Genomic DNA, 17,592 nt, shown 5'->3' on the forward strand with positions numbered 1-17,592 from the left:
GAGAGAATGAAGCAGAATGATGAAATGGGGGTCCCTATGTCCTCCAAAAGTCTAAGCCTATAGCAGCATAACTATAGAGATAGCTCAGGATAACCTGAGCCACCCTAACTATAAGCTTTATCAAAAATGAAAGTTTTAAGCCTAGACTTAAAAGTAGACAGGGTGTCTGCCTCACGGACTAAAACTGGTAGTTGGTTCCACAGGAGAGGAGCCTGATAACTAAAAGATCTGCCTCCCATTCTACTTTTAGAAATTCTAGGAACCACTAGTAAACCTGCAGATTGAGAGCGAAGTGCTCTGTTAGGAACATAAGGAACAATCAGATCTCTGATATAAGATGGAGCTTGGCCATTTAAGGCTTTATATGTGAGAAGGAGGATTTTAAATTCTATTCTTGATTTAACAGGAAGCCAATGAAGAGAAGCCAGGATAGGCGAGATATGATCTCTCTTTTTAATTTTCATTAGAACTCTGGCTGCAGCATTTTGGATCAGCTGAAGGCTTTTAACTACAGTTTGTGGACTTCCTGATAGTAAAGAATTACAATAGTCCAGCCTTGAAGTAACAAATGCATGGACTAGTTTCTCAGCATCACCCCTGGACAGGATATTTCTAATTTTTGCAATGTTCCTCAGATGAAAGAAGGAAATTCTAGAAACCTCTTTGATGTGGGATTTAAATGACAGGTCCTGATCAAAAACAACACCAAGATTTTTTACTTTATTATCTGAAATCAGTTTAATCCCATCCAAATGAAGTGACTGGCTAATCAGTTTCTTTTTCAGAGACTCTGGTCCAAAGACTATAACTTCTGTTTTGTCTGCATTCAGAAGCAGAAAGTTAAGAGTCATCCAGGTTTTTATGTCTTCAAGACATGCCTGTAATCTATGTAATGGGTTAGCTTCATCTGGATTTATAGACAGATATAGCTGGGTATCATCAGCATAACAGTGGAAATTAATCCCATGCTGTCTAATAATTCTACCAATTGGGAGCATGTATAAAGTAAAGAGAATTGGTCCTAGCACTGATCCCTGTGGTACTCCACAGGTAACCTTTGAGCGTGTTGAAGATCTATCATTAACATGAACAAACTGAATTCGATCAGATAGATAAGATTTAAACCAGTCTAGTGCTGTTCCTTTAATTCCAACAAAATATTCAAGTCTTTCTAAAAGAATATTATGGTCAACTGTATCAAATGCAGCACTAAGATCCAACAGGACGAGCACAGATACAAGTCCATTATCTGAGGCCATGAGAATATCATTAGTGACTTTCACCAGAGCTGTTTCAGTGCTATGATGAGCTCTAAAGCCAGACTGAAACTCTTCAAAAAGTTCATTATGGTGGAAGTGATCGCAAACTTGTTTGGCAACTACTTTCTCAAGAATTTTGGATAAGAAAGGAAGATTGGATATAGGTCTATAATTGACCAAGTCATCTGGGTCAAGAGACGGTTTCTTAAGCAGAGGTTTAATTACAGCAACCTTAAAAGCTTTAGGTACATATCCCTGTAACAGAGATAGATTAATCACATCTAAAATGGAGGAGGAGATCAAAGGGAATACCTCCTTAAATAACCTGGTTGGAACTGGATCTAACATACAAGTTGAAGGCTTAGATGAAGACAATAATTTTGCTAATTCAGAGAGTTCAACTGGATCAAAGCAGTCTAAACCCAGTTCAGATTCCATGACTACCTCAGGTACAATCGCGGATAGAGGAGTGCTTATGATCTTATTTTTAATAAGATCAATCTTATTTATAAAGAATCCCATAAAGACTCCAAACTTTCTCTGGTCTTTCTCTTCATCTTCTCCTTCTTTCCCATCGCCCGTCTTGCCACAGGTTTCCCTGCTGTGTCTAAAAGTAGCAGCAGCAGCAACCCAGACTGACAGCAGCTCATTGGCTAATTTTTATTACGTGTAGCCATGTCCCGGGCGCTCCAGAGGGCTTTACCATATTAACAGGAGAAGTGGCGCAAGTGAAATTAGACACTGTCGTCGAACAACATGCGGTAATTTATAAATGATTTAAATCAGGTTGGGTCCGGATTAGCCCGCAGGTGGGTCCAGATCCGGACCCTGGTCGGCTAATCCTTGACCTCTGATTTAGAATATTAGGAGAGCCACAAAGCCAAGGTTGCAAACCCTTGATCTAGCCGATGAAAACTATTATCCTATCTTGAAATATATCTAAAACTTAACATGACACATGTTAACTTCTAAAAAATTCTTAAAGTAAAGTAAATAAACTGTAGAGGTGAAATATTAGATTGGTCCAAAGATTCAGTCCATTACAATTTTTTTTCTGTTGGCATATCTCATAACAAATTAATTTCATATGTGTTCAGTAGAACAACCCTTGCTCCCATGTTAACAGTTTAGATGCCCTCCTTGGGTGGTTAAGTCTCTCCATGTTTTTATGTTAGCACAAATAAAATGGATCCCTGTGTTTTATGATAATGGGCATGTGGTTTTTGATGATAACGGCCTTGCATTCGTTGGCAGTAAAGCCGTTTGTCTTGCCACGAGATTCCACCAGGTCTCTGTTGCAAGTGTGGTTTTCCTGCAGGAACCACTAGAGAGAGATGACAGACCTAGTCAGTCGTCTCATAAACACTTTGATACACATAAAACAGGATATATTAAGGTAAACATATTGCTTTTTGCTGCTTTAATTTACTATTTTAATTTACTTCTCAGACCGATACTGATATGTAAAAAATTGGTTGATGCAAAAGTTATCGCTTATATATATTGCATCCCTAAATTTGAGCCCTGCGTATGATGGTGAGGGGAGCTGAAAGAGGCCTTAACCTCTTCATACAGCATTAAAAGCAAAATCACCTTAGTGCTGCACAGCTTTCTGACTACAGCTGTTGAAATACTCCTCTGCTTCTAAGATGATGCAATTTTATATTGATGCACTTATTCTATATGTTGAGTTTTAATCTGTGTGTAATATTTTGGGTGCTGATTTGACAAATAATCCCTGTGAAATGCTGTCTCACTGGGACATATATTTGTTATTTCTAATGTGAACGTAAATTATACTCTGCAATCTATACAGACGTCAAAACAGGAAATTGGAAAAAGCCCAAGAATTCTCAGTTACTGAAACAAAAAACTATTTAACCCATTTCGAGATGGAAAATACTAAGCTTAGTAGTCATGCATAGTCGGTCACAAATCCGCGCCTGTGTTTGTCAGGTCAAGCTGCATGAAGAAAACACAAAGAACACTGCTGTAGTGCTTCTTAATTACGTGTTTTCTGTGAAACTTGTCAAACAGAAGCTAGACAATTATGCCGGGGCCACAAATGTCACTTATTAACCAGAGTTTTAGCTGCAGGGAAAAGAGCAGACTTTGATTTGTTTTGAGTTTTCCTTTTTTTTTTATGTTATCCTTGGTGCTTTTCAACCCTGAACTGTTTGCTCCAGTGGGAAGTTTCAGACAGACAGTCCAAAACAGAAAACTGATAGCACAGCTCTGCAATATTACATCTAAAAACTGGGGCGGTGTTTAGGAAAAGCTGAGCTGTTATGCCATTCGCTTCTGTTGGTGATAACTGTACAAAGCACTCTAAGATCAGAAGGATTATTTTGCTTCATGTTAAAAGTGCCAATTAGCTGTACAAAGGAAAGCCTAAACAGAGAAGCTTGTTCATTCATGGTACTTTCTTGTCCTAATCTATGGAAAGAACCTAAAATTCTGTGTTGCGGTAATCTAGGTATTGTGGTTTTATTCCAGGAACCGAAACGGTGGTTTAGTCGGAGTCTGCACAAAACCACCCCTTGTGTATGTGTGCTTGTGTGGTTGGGCCAAAGCCAGAGTGTAATGTTCATGTTTAACCTACTGGCAGAGTCAATTGGCAAGCCCAGTGTTGACAATTTTACGTTGCCGGGTCTTCAGTAGAAAGCCCCCCTTCAGATCAAAGGATTTATCCTCCCCTTTAAGTGATTCTCTCATCACCGTCCTCCAGACTCTCTCCACCAGATTCTACCAATCACATCCTTATTTTTCTTCTCCTCTCTGCTGCTCTTTGTGTGCTGCAATCTGATCCAGTCTCCTCATTAACTAGAAATGCTCAGAGAATTGCACTCACTTGCTATTTTAATTCGATTCAATGCAGTTTGTTAATATAGAGCCAATTCACATGTCATCTCAGGGCACTTTACAGGGAGTTCTATCAGATCATACAGTCAAATTGGTTAAAGATTTCTATCAAGGTAAAACAGCTAGTGCACCAAGTTTTAGACTCGCAGGACATGGTCCTCCTGCTGACGATTTTTGCTTGCATTTAGTTGTCTCTTTGGCAATCCCTCACAGTGAGCATGCATGCAGCGTAAGTTTAGAGGAAAAATTCCCTTTAACACGAAGAAACTTCCAGTACAACCAGACTAGGTGTGAGCGGCCTTCCGTTGAGACTGACTGGGCTTCAAGGGGACAGAAGCAGGCATATAAACAAAAGCAGAAATGCTAAAGGTAACTCTTAACTTGCGCCACAGGTGGGCCAGTCCATTAAAGACCCAGTCAGACAGACGAGCTCCGAGCCAGTTCCCATGTTGAAGAAAAAAAGGGAGCACACAGTTAGTGACAGTACAGGAAACATGTCTGCACTGAAGAAAATGGCCCCTCTAACATCTATAATCAAAGTTGTTGATGGCAGCAGCCCAGCTGATATTTCTCTCCAGGACGGAGCAGAACGAACATGACAATAAGGGCGAAACTAACAAATACTGCAGAATGGAAGAATAGAGAAAGAGTTAATCAGAATGATAAAAAGTGATCCCTATATCCTCCAGCAGCCTAAACTTATAGCAGCATAAACATACAAAATAGCTCATAGCCCTCATAGCTACAAAATAGCTATGAGGTGAGCTCATAGCTCACCTTACTAATTTGGAGGAGGTATCGGAAAGGTAGAGTCAATAGAAAATAGGAAATCTGGTCTGAGATGATCAAAAGGCACTAATTAGATTAGATTTGATTCAAAGTTATTGTCATTACACAGGTGCAGGTACAAGGCAACAAAATGCAGTTTAGGTCTAACCAGAAGTGCAATAGCAGCAAGTGCAGGATAAATAATGGTTCCATAAATATAGGACATGGTTTTCTACTGAATGAATATAGAGATGAATACCATTATAAACAGAATCTTACTAATAGATAAATATAATATATAGATAACTAGTGTTATGAGCTATAAATTTACTGCTGGATATGTACCGAATATAATATACAGGTGGATATTACTATAAAAATGTTTTTTAGTTATGATATAGAATATATACAGATGGATTTTACTATAAAATGAATAAATAAAGTTTGGACAGAAGCTATCTAAATTAAAGTGCAGTGAAAGGTAATTGCATATTACAGTTAAAGTACGTTATTGCAGATGTAAATGTAAACAATTGGTACTGTGAATAAACAGTCGGCAGTGCAAATATAAACAGTCGGCAGTGCAAATCAATATTCAATCAAGGTGAGTAGTGCAAGATGCATGTAAACAGTTGTTACAATAGTAACAGTCAGGAGTGCAGGTGAACATTACAGTCTTGTAAAAAAACAGAATACAAAGATGATGGTAGGTGTGAGGTGTGAGGGTAGAGTCTTAGCCTGACTAGTCCTACTCAATTCTAGTCAGAATATGAGTCTGATGCTGCTCCATAGAGATGTGATTATGGGGCGTGTTTCGAACGAACCAGGAAAAAAAATGCCTCTGCACTCAATTGGATAGATCTACAACCAATGAGAGCAACGGAGTGCGTGACGTATGTTAAGCGATGCACAGTTGTTGTCAACAAAAACCAAAGCGTGCAGTTGCACGCCTAGAATAAGAAGATGAGCCTTGATGGCGTTTCTCTGTTCCTCTTTTAAAATTAATTTGCTGTCGATATCTTCTAGAACAGACCTAATAGCAGAATCTACACACCTCAGCTCTCCAGCGGCAGCCATTGTTGTTGTCGCCCATGCGCGCTTTGGTCACGTGGTTGATTACGTTACTGTTGATCATCTGTCCATCATCGTATAAAGCCCGCCCTGACAATTTGATTGGCCCGCCAGATATTGTGCGAGCATACTCGCGCTACTACTGAGCAATGCCAGACCGAACTTCCCGACCTCAAACGTTGTGGGCGGGACTAAGTTCGGAATGGCACCCAGGCTAGTAGAGTCTACCATGAGGGTTAGAGTTCAGTAAAGAGACAGCTCTGGGGAAAAAGCTGTTCTTCAGTCTGCTGGTTCTGGTCTGGAGGCACCTGAAACGCCTGCCGGAGGGCAGGAGAGAAAACAGTCTGTGGGTTGGGTGAGATGAGTCCTGAAGAATGCTGTGGGCTCGATGTAGGCTGCGTTTCTCCTGGATTTGCTCAATGGTGGGTAGTGAAGTTCCAGTAATGTGCTGGGTGGCTTTCACCACCCGCTGCAGTGCCTTGCTCTCTGCAACAGAACAGCTTCCGTACCACACTGTTACACAGTTGGTTAGGATGCTTTCTATTGCACAGCGATAGAAGTTCACCAGGATAGTTGAGGGGAGCTGATTCTTCCTCAGTGTTCCCAGGAAGAAGAGGCGCTGGTGAGCCTTTTTGACCAGGCAGGAGGTGTTGGTGGACCAGGACATGTCTGCTGAGATGTGGGTCCCCAGAAACTTGAAACTGGAGACATGTTCAACAGCCATTGCATTGATGTGGATGGTGTTGTGTAGGGATGCACGATATAATCGGCCCCCTATCGGTATCGGCCTGTATCGGCCTTAAAACTGAATATCGGACATCGGCCACCCCACCGATATTTAACCCGATATTTGATCAGCTTCTGAGTTTCTAAAGTCTAAAAAAAAAAAAAAATACTACTTCTTCTTCCTCAAAAACTTTTTTTTTACAGACTTAAAAACTTCTAAAGACGAGGGAAAAAATATTGATACATTAAAATATCACAATATCTTCATATGCTGATATATTGCCATTTAAAAACACCATATCAATCTCTTTTACTAATGAAATATTGCTATATGTCATCGTTATGCTACGAAATCCCCCGAAAATTCACAAAATTTTGCCATTTTTTTATATGTTGATATATTGACGCGGTATCGATGTATTTTACCAACAAAATCTCACAAGAATTTGCAAAATATCACGAGAGTTTGTAACAGAATGATGAAATTTCACGAGATTTTGAAAGTAAAATAGATCGATACCGCGTTTTTAAAAATCAATTTGATATCAGCATATGAAAATATATTTGAATATATTATTTTTCAAAGTGTTAAAAATGGATAACAAAACTGCTATTTTCAATGACTACTTATTTTTGTCCAGCTTTAACATCGGTATCGATATCGGTTATCGGCTACATGAGTTTTAAAATATGTGCATATTGGATATCGGCCAAAATCCCAATATCGTGCATCCCTAGTGTTGTGGGTGCCTGTTGAATCTTTTCTGAAGTCTATGATGAGCACCCTCGTTTTGGTGGTGTTGAGGAGCTGGTTATTTTCAGTGCACCATGTGGCCAAGTGCTCGATCTCCTCCCTATAGGCAGTGTCATCGTTGTTGCTGATGAGACCAATCACCGTGGTGTCGTCCGCAAACTTGATGATGGATGATGATGATTAGACGCGTACACAGGCTTGCAGTTGTGGGTAAAGAGGGAGTAGAGAAATGGGCTTAGCACACAGCCCTGTGGTGGCTCTAATATTAATAAATTACAAACAAGGTTTTCAGAATACCATCTCTGCATGCAGAAACTTTTGAACCCCTGGGTGCCGCTTCTGTTATCTATAAACAGGAAATGGTTGCTTCAAGGCACACTTACACCTGACGATAAGAAGTTGGAAAAATGTTGCCTGGTGTTAAGTTTAAATTATTATTATTAGTTTAATTATTAGTATTAATAGTGATACTCACATGATACAGTGGTAATATGGTCTACAGGTTTATTGACTTAGGGGATATTTTCTTTAAATGGTTTGAGCCCCTTATGCCAAATGAGCATCTTTCAAATCCTGCAGCTTTTGTGAAACGTGTTACAGACTATGTTCATGCATTTCTGAAATACATAAGTGTTTGTATGTGGGTTGAATGTTCTTGAACGGGCCTATTATTGCTCTGATCCATCAGGTTTGCTGGTCGGTGTGATCCTACGTTATGGCATTCCAGCCGCCAGCTACCACAACAAGACACCCCCGAGCTGCTCGCTGAAGGAAGGACCTTCCAGCACCCTGCTGCTTAATGTAAGCGGCAAGTTCTTTGAGTACACCCTGAAAGGTGAGATCAACTTCAAAGAGATCCACAACGTGGAGCAGAATGATATGCTGCGTAAGGTAAGGGCAAAAATCCATCATCAGATCTGCGCCCTGCTACCTTTTATCCAGTTAACTGTGAATTTCTCTTCTTTTTTCCAGGTGACCTTCGATCCGGAGGTTTTCTTTAACATATTGCTGCCGCCGATTATTTTCCATGCTGGGTACAGCTTGAAAAAGGTACAACGCCATTGTTTGAAAGCCAGAAATATAGCCCTTTGTACCTGCTTCTGAGACGAAGCGACTCGACATGTGAGACGATGTTGGGGAGTCTGGCTGAAGCGTCTGCTGACACGGTGTTTCACTTGACAGATGGTTCGCTAAGAAAGTCTGTCACTGGCCAGACTGTGACAGTAGTCAACATAAGGGTCCTTTCTGAGAGGAAGTCTAGAGCAGATGTCTTTCGCTTCCTCTGTGACATTTTCACTAACACAGGAAAAACAGCTGACAACAGATGCAGTATTGACTTTTGTTTTTTAAAATGATTTTTAATTTGCGGGATGGTAATTAGCTTCACATTTTATGAAATTGGGCTTGAGCCAGTATGAAATTCTGATTACATTATTATGCTATATTATGCTAAGTTCCAAAAACAAACGGGTATACCAGTGATCTAATTGCTGTCATCGTAGAACAGCTTGTCAGCTAACTTAGAAAGTGTTTTTAAAGCAGTCACAGCACTGCAACTCTACCTTTTCTTTTATGGACCTAGAAGAAAAAAGGTGATGTCATAAGGAAATAATGATTTGGCATTAAATTTCCACCACAGCTCTCACACAGATTCTTCTGCTACAGAAGTGGTGCAGCCAACGCCAAAGCAAAAGGCCATCAATAGCGCTACTTGATTTAATATTACACTATGGAGCCATTTCTCTTACCTCAGCATGCTGAAAACATGAAAGTAAAACTAAAGGCATTACCTACGTTCCAATTAAAAGGCTAGGTGTTATCTGACCACTTTGAGACACTTTAGAGCAGGGGTCTTCAACGTTTTCCAGGCCAAGGACCCCCGAACTGATAGCGAGATGGAGCAGGGACCCCCTAATTTTATATATATTGTATGAAATTGTGTTCTATCAAACTGGTCCTATAGTCACTCTATTACAGCTGGAGTTATAATATGAAAGTAATTTCTTCCTGGGATTATTAAAGTATTTCTGATTGTGATTCCTGGTTGATGGGACAGGTGTTGTGAAGGAAACGGTCCCCAGCTTGAAGGAGCTCCTGTGTGTTGCTGAATGTGTGCATTGATGACTGAAAGACATCTTCTGCCTCCATTTATCTGTTTACTACAGTGTGTTGAATTCATGTTAGTGTGGATTTAAAGACATGTCAATTACTAGAAAAAACTGCAGGGGGGGGAATATAAAAAAGTCTAATCAACCAAAACTTTCACGACCCCCATGCAGTACCTCTGTGGATCCCCTAGGGGTTACAGACCCCCTGTTGAAGACCTCCGCTTTAGAGTATTGAAATTTAATTCTCAGATGATCAGCAAATCTTGATAAGAAGCTGACATTACAGCAGAGCTACCTGGTTGCTGTTGCAGTAAAACTCAACTTTTTCTTTTTCTGTTTTGTTTTTTAAACGCCAACATGCATAAGGAGATTGGAAGAGTTTGACATAAGCTGTAGGTTTAGGACACCAATAAACATGGTGCCTCGTTGGTTTCTGCATCTTGGCTGTTAGGTATTTTTTTTGAAACCAGGGATCTTTGCTCGCAGCTGAACTTGTCTTTCTAGTTAACAGGAAAGGTGTTTGAGGTATTGTGAAGTAATTTGATCAGCGTTGCAAAGACCCAGGTGAGGTAGAGGCAGCTTTAGAGAAAGCTATTATCACTCATTTAAAAAATGACTTGTGTGTAACCTTTACTACTTTCAAGAAGGTGAGCAGAACTTCAAAGATTTAACTATAAAAACTTTAGGACTTCAGCAGTTAAGTGGTGATAAAGAGCAACTCGCGTCATAGCAGCGAGGTGAATAGTTTGCTTTTATGGGTTAATTGGCAATATTCAACAGTTTTCTCGTTAGACATGGTAATTTTCCTAAAGTAAGGCAGTGAAAAGTGCCTCCGGAACTAAGATTTTGGCATATTTATCTGCCTTTGGGTCCTAAAAGAAAATGATTTTGTGGGGTTTGGCGGCCTAGTGGTTAGAGAATTGTGCTTGTCTCCCAATGGCTCTGAGTTCAAGCCCCACTCCCACAGACTGCCACTCTGGGTCCCTGAGCAAGACCCTTAACCCCACACTGCTCCCCAGGTGCCACACAATGGCAGCCCACTGCTCCCCAAGGGGATGTGTTAAATGCAAATTGTTAATTTCTCCAGTTTGAGATTAAAAAAGTTCAGTTATTATTATTCTGCCTCTAGGCTGTTGACTCACAACAAAATGATTACATGTTCTTATGGGCTCATAAGTTTTTTATCTTTTTTTCTATCAAGATTATTCTTTTTTTAAAACAAAATGATAAAAAAACGACATCTTAAAGTAGTTACATACTGAAAAATAAAAACACTAGTTTGGATAAAATTAGCTCTTTAGCATCAGTCAAAAACTCTAAATTTTTATACCTTTTAGTACTTTTATATACAACTTTTTGATAATTATATGATTGTTCATCGAGCTTTATACACTGAAAAAATGTAAATCTTGATAAGATTTTTTTCTTAAAATAAGTGCATTTGTTCTTGGATTAAGGAGGTAAAAGAGACATTTTTCCAATGGAACAAGACAATTTACATTTAAAATTAGAAAAAACTGTTTTACTGTCTTATTTCAGGTGCATTTATCTAATTATCTTACTTTAAGAGTAAAAATACTAATTTCATTTGCAAACTATCTCATTTACCTATTCAATATAAGGGTAAATACACTTAATTTAAAATATTTTTGATTAATTTTATATTGTTTTCCCAGTGTAGGCCATGTAAACAGTGAATGTTCCCTCGTGAGTTTTTCTTTTTCTTATTTTTGCAACTGTGTTTCAGTTTGGAATTTGCTGAGTCAAAAACAGTCCTCAGGAAAATAAGGATAAGGGGTCACTGCAGCTTGGAGAGGTCCTTTTCTATCAGTAATAACTATAGGTTTTTTTGGGTTTTTTTCTGTTAAAGCAGCGTTTTAGCCACCTAAGCCCATTAGGGCCCTATAGTTTGTACAAATAGCCCGATGTCGCTAAGCTAAGCTGTCGCTTGTCTTCAGAATGTCAACAACTGAATTTGATCAGTTCAACCATAACAGGCGAAGACATGAATTTCCTGTAAATGAACTGAATCAGCTGCTTTTGTGTTACTTTGCTCCGGCAGTCAGATAGGCTTGATGCGGAAATGGTCTGTGCTCAGCTGCCTGTTTGTTTTTAAAGCAGTCAAACAGCTGGATGTGTGTTTGTGTAATGAGCCGTGGCAGCCGCTGACCTGAAGGTTTCAAGCTTCAGGTCAGGCTCATCATTAGCCTGATCACTGGTGCTTTCAGGAATTAATATTTCTTTATTCTCATCTCAGCTTTGCTCATAAGCCAATAAATATATTTCATTTTTCAGAGACACTTCTTCAGGAATCTGGGCTCCATCATTACCTACGCCTTTCTCGGCACAGCAATTTCATGCTTCTTTATTGGGTGAGGCTCTGATTTCTGTCCATTGAACCTGTATTCTGTATTTTATTTCCAAATGTGTGAGCTGTGATGACATGAATGCCTCTCCGCTGCTTGTCCAACCCTAGGAATCTGATGTATGGCGTGGTGAAGCTTATGAGGGCGGTTGGACAGCTGACGGATAAGTTCTACTATACTGACTGCCTTTTCTTTGGGGCCATCATCTCAGCCACTGACCCAGGTAAAACTTAGATATAATAAGATATTCACACAAACCTTCAACCATCTTAATTTGTGGCAAATTATTTAATCCTTCTCTCTGCCTGTAGTGACTGTTTTGGCCATCTTTAACGAGCTCCATGCTGATGGGGATCTCTACGCTCTGCTCTTTGGAGAAAGTGTCATGAATGATGCTGTGGCCATTGTGCTGTCCTCGTAAGTCATGTTTTTTATTACTTTATTCAGTAGATACTAGGATTTAAAGATATAGCTCATTTTTTTAAATATTAAGGATGTGTAAGAATATAATTGGTAATAGTTCCCTTTCCTTTAGGCAGAAAAAAAAAAAAAAAAGTGATCAATATACATAGAAAAATGCAAAAATGGGAGTTTTTTTTTTTTTTTTTTTTTTAGATTATCTGTTGGCTTTCCACTGCTCATAACCCAAATGACCTAAAGGGGAGGCTCTTTGGTGTTGCTTGACTTTCAGGACTGTAATTTAGAGCTTTGCTTTTTGGACTCCCTTCATCATTGATCTTTTTTTTTACTTTCCTGCAAACTCACTGCAACCTGGCATCTGTTTTACGGGAAAAAAATAAATAAATCAGCAAAGGCCTCTTAGAAGCCCACTTGAAAAAATAAAAAACCTTCCCTTTATGCAATGCTTTATTTTCTGAAATATTGTTTTAAAGGAAAAATCATTCTACGCTCTGCGGTTCCATGTGCCGAAGAATTCTACTCCAGTTAAATTTATAGTTATAGTTAAGTTAAGTTTATAGATTTTGTCTCCGATGACTTTCTAAATTAAACCACCTTGCAGAAAGAGTGTCACTTCTTTTTTAACCTAGATGTTTCTCTTTAATATATTTATTATGTTTGCCTTAGATGTTATTTATACTACTGACCTTTAATTTAAAGAATTCAGGTATTTTGTCTCTTTCAACCATTTTACTGATCCATGTTGGTGCTAAGAGAATACAGCTTTCTACCAGTATGTATGTAAGTCATTGATGGATTAAATACTGATGAATATTACCACTTTTCATTACTAATCTCCCTTTGACATGCAGCACTCTACCTCCCTCTAGTGGTTAATATGGGTAATTTCCAAAGTGGTGATTATCACACATTCCACTTTTAACTAATCTATTTTTTTTAAATATTATGGTATAATTTTGTGTAAGCTCTGATAAACAGAAGTGAATGTTGATCGTTTAAATAGCTATGTTTTTAAAATGCAGACTGACTCAAAGTGCATATTCTATGTGTGTTTCTGCACCTCAGCTCCATCATGGCGTACCAACCTGCAGGCGCAAACACACACATGTTTGATGCCTCTGCCTTCTTTAAATCTGTGGGAATTTTCCTCGGGATTTTCAGCGGCTCCTTTGTGATGGGTGCTGCCACAGGCGTCGTCACGGCTCTCATATCCTTCCATGTGTGTAGTACAGGATAGATTGACCCATTTTTAAAAGCCTAAGTCGTGTTATTTCTATATGTTTTTTTTTATTATTTTTTTTATGAAAATAAAAAGAATTGATGGTCTTTAACTGGAATCCACGTCACCAAGTTCACAAAGTTGCACTGTTTTCCTTTGCTGGAGACGGCCCTCTTCTTCCTCATGTCTTGGAGCACCTTTCTGCTCGCTGAGGCCTGTGGATTCACTGGTGAGATGTCTTCATTTAATTTCATTTAAATCCATATAAAGAATTTGGAAAGTCTCAAATGGATATTTAATCCAGAGATCCGAAAAAAGGAAAAATCCTAATTTAGGAAGTAGAGTTGGCCTTTTCAGCTGATTTGGATTTAGCTTACTTCCCTTAACTTTGATTTTATTAATCACTGACAGTTTTTCCTAACTGCTGTTTTTGCTTTCTAGTAACAGAATTCTAACAATTTAAAACTTTTCTCCTTTACTCTTTTACAAGATAGGCTCTCTGAGATTAAACATTAGTTATTTATATAACTAGCAGATGGGATCTCCACTCCTGAAATCTTTTCCAAAATATTTCAAAACTGAGACTCTATTCTTACTGCAGTAGTGCTTTTATAAACAGTTTGTAGCTGTTCTAATTAGCCTTTAGCACAATACGTGTGTCTAGCCCCATTTAGTCCTCTGTACTCAATCATCTTCTGCTTTTTCTAACTTTATTTCTAACATTTTATAAACAAAAACAACAGTTTAAAATTTGTCATGATTTTGGAAATAATTTCCTTTTTAAACAATTTGTTTTCTTTTTGTTTTGTCTTGTTTTTGGGTTTTCTTTTTGCAACCTCTTTGGCTTAGGATGATGTGTTTAGTGATTATGTGGGGGGGAAAAAACATAGATTTTAACTTCTTGATCCTTAGCTGAGACCAGTTGAGCATAAAACCATCCAAACCTGAAAAGCAACTTTATCACTTTATATTGGTTTAAGTTTTTTCTTTTAATAAATATACAATTCATGGTGACCTGACTTGTTATTCATTGTATAATGTGGTATTTAGGCACTAAAATCAAAATGTGACACTGCCTTAAAATTACAAATTTGTCAGATATTATTATGTAATTAATCTGATAATGTTGTAGAGACAACCGTTCCTGCTAAGAAGGGAACTTGTGTATTTATTTGTCATGAACTCTTCTATTGTGTTTAAAATCCTGCAGCTTGCCTGTTTAATGCAGCATGTTATAGATCATTCTGACACGTTTCTTGTTACCTGACAGGTGTTGTGGCTGTGCTTTTCTGTGGCATCACGCAGGCTCACTACACGTACAACAACCTTTCTGAAGAATCCACGAAGCGCACCAAGCAGGTAGCATCTGCCCCATCCCATGCAGCCCCCTCTGTTTTGAACCCCCTGCACTCCCTGCAGTCTGAACAGGGTTGTATTACCAGATGGCACCATGATCAGCCCGCTGTGACCTTAATCGGGGCTGTTTGAGGACATCCGTCCTGACATGACTGCTTGGTTTCCCAGAGGGGACTCAGACTTCAGGACAGGCTGTGCAGATTAGCATGTAAACAGCATGCAGTGTGACACTTTTGGATCAGCATACAGGCTAGCTTTGTTTGTGTTTCTGAGAAAGTCACACTTTGCATACAGAAAAAAGAAAAGTTTTTTTTTTTGGTTGTTTTTTCATTTTATCTTTAAGCTGTGTGAATCTACTTAGAAATCAAATGTTTATGTTTTCCAAACTGAGAAACAAAAAATTGTGTTTTAATTTGCAGCTTTTTGAGGTCCTTCACTTCCTGGCTGAGAATTTCATTTTCTCCTACATGGGTTTGGCACTGTTCACCTTCCAGAAGCATGTTTTCAGTCCCATCTTTATCACTGGAGCTTTTGTATCCTTTTCAATTCCCTGAAAACAAGCAAACAAAAGGGAAAAACTTAAAAATTTAATATAACTTTTGGAAATTCCCTACGGCTTAATTGGATTGGACTTCTTGACCAACTTGTGTCAGATGGCCATTTTTCTTGGCAGAGCGCTCAACATTTACCCGCTGTCCTTCCTCCTCAACCTTGGTAGAAGGGACAAGATCAGAGGAAACTTCCAGCACATGATGATGTTTGCAGGTACCAAATAAAAACACAAGGTCTAACTTACATCATTAATCTCAATAAATGTAGTGCCTAACAGTTTGGGATGCCGACGTTTTTAGGTTTACGTGGGGCTATGGCGTTCGCCTTGGCTATCCGGGACACGGCCACCTACGCTCGGCAGATGATGTTTACCACAACGCTACTTATTGTCTTCTTCACAGTCTGGGTATTCGGAGGGGGAACCACACCTATGCTTTCCTGGCTGCATATCAGGTGAACAAATATCTCTGGAAATAACAATAACCTCATTGAGACACATGAATATAAAAAATACATGATATTCTGCAGAGTTTATAAAATATGTTCTAATGACAAAATGCTAATATCAAGAATTTTATTGTTGTATCAGATTTTAAAACTATTTCTGAAGGAAAATGCACAGCTAGGCTTAGATAAGTGAAGCTAAAGCTAATTCAATTAAATTCGCAAATACTTTTTATTTTTTTGTTGTTGTTTTTTCACTTCAAAGAATCTCAATCTTTACCTTTAGGATATGTGCTTGGACTGGTGTCATTTATAATTATTTTTTAGCAGAGTTACTGCTGAAATCTTTTTGCTTAAAGGCCTTTTGCTCTTTTTTCGACTTCCACTCTAGCTTTCTAGCTGCTAATGACACCATGTCTTCAACTTATAAACTTATTTTTTTAACACAGTAGTTAAAAAAAGATAAATCGTGTTTTATTTTCTTAAATGAATTAATTCCATCCTATATTTACAACTGCATTTAATTGGTAAGACGTAAAATAACGGCAAGTTATGCGCTATGCAGACCTGAAAACAGTGAAATTACTTTCTAGGAAGTTTTATTTTGATTAGAGACTATTTTAAAACATGTTTTTGGATTTATTACATTTGTTCAATAATACTATAGGTTTGCCGCTAACCTCTGAGTTGAGCTGATAATTAGGGTTGTCAACTATCCTGTAAAAGAAAAGGAATCTGTCCATAAAAACAGTTCTGGTTCTAAACCATGTTTACTAGTGGGGGTGGGGCCATTTTTTTCATGGGAGCACAGAGCAAAATAATGACATAATAAAACCCAAAGCAATAAGTTACTCTTTATTATGTTAAATTAACCAAAGAGCCAGTTGTTGATTTGTTGCTCTAGAGCAGGGGTAACCAATTAAAAATCAGTAAAGGTCCGGAGACATTTTTAATTATAATCTGTTATGCTGAATTTTTAAATAAAAACTATAACAAATGTAACTTTTTTTCCTTTTTTTAATCTAAAGTGTTTTTTTTTAGTAGATAACAACAATCGTTCAGTTTGGTATATAGACAATTTCCTAATTCACATATTTAATAAAACACGTGAACTGACCGTTTGTTTTGTTTTTTCATTTTTCTGCCTTAATCAGAGCAGTGAGCTTTAGGCTGCCCTGCAAGGCTTTAAAGGGTTTGAATGGAGACAAAGCCATTCTCAAGCACATATCAAGGTGCTCATTTAGAGCCTGGATCCATACTTATTTTTTAATCTGTTCATGGTGGAGAATCCTGCTTCACAGCAGCAGGTTGAACCAAACATACTCTAAATGTGCAAGGTCATCTTTGAGCACACCATTTCACTTTTCTAACACAAGTTCACTGCAGTTCTTTCAGCAGTCCACACTTTCTCTTCTCTTTTTCTCATCTTCTTCTCCTTCTTTCCCATCGCCCGGCTTGCCACAGGTTTGCCTGCTGTGTCTAAAAGTAGCAGCAGCAGCAACCCAGACTGACAGCAGCTCATTGGCTAATTTATATCACATGTAGCCTGGTGCCGAACACTCCGGAGGGCTTTACCGTATTAACAGGAGGAGTGGCGCAAGTGAAGTTAGAAACTGTCGTCGGACAACATGCAGTAATTAAATTTTTTTTTAAATCAGGTTGGGTCCGGATTAGCCAGCTGGTGGCT

General features: G+C 38.5%; 1 protein-coding gene across 2 annotated transcripts in view; it reads left to right on the top strand.

Annotated features, from left to right (window-relative positions):
• The window catches only part of slc9a7 (solute carrier family 9 member 7), a 62,194-nt gene that overhangs the window by 6,123 nt on the left and 38,479 nt on the right, over positions 1-17,592 (top strand). For both annotated transcript variants that reach the window (XM_038271727.1, XM_038271728.1), the window contains exons 2-12: positions 8,129-8,331; positions 8,413-8,490; positions 11,844-11,920; positions 12,025-12,137; positions 12,226-12,331; positions 13,400-13,541; positions 13,677-13,782; positions 14,824-14,912; positions 15,329-15,442; positions 15,563-15,674; positions 15,761-15,914. In XM_038271727.1, coding sequence (XP_038127655.1) covers positions 8,129-8,331; positions 8,413-8,490; positions 11,844-11,920; positions 12,025-12,137; positions 12,226-12,331; positions 13,400-13,541; positions 13,677-13,782; positions 14,824-14,912; positions 15,329-15,442; positions 15,563-15,674; positions 15,761-15,914 — 1,294 coding nt within the window. The remainder of the gene's footprint in view (positions 1-8,128; positions 8,332-8,412; positions 8,491-11,843; positions 11,921-12,024; positions 12,138-12,225; positions 12,332-13,399; positions 13,542-13,676; positions 13,783-14,823; positions 14,913-15,328; positions 15,443-15,562; positions 15,675-15,760; positions 15,915-17,592) is intronic.

This window comes from Cyprinodon tularosa, unplaced genomic scaffold (assembly GCF_016077235.1).
Source record: "Cyprinodon tularosa strain WSP-4 unplaced genomic scaffold, ASM1607723v1 ctg808, whole genome shotgun sequence".
Classification (NCBI taxonomy): Eukaryota; Metazoa; Chordata; class Actinopteri; order Cyprinodontiformes; family Cyprinodontidae; genus Cyprinodon; species Cyprinodon tularosa.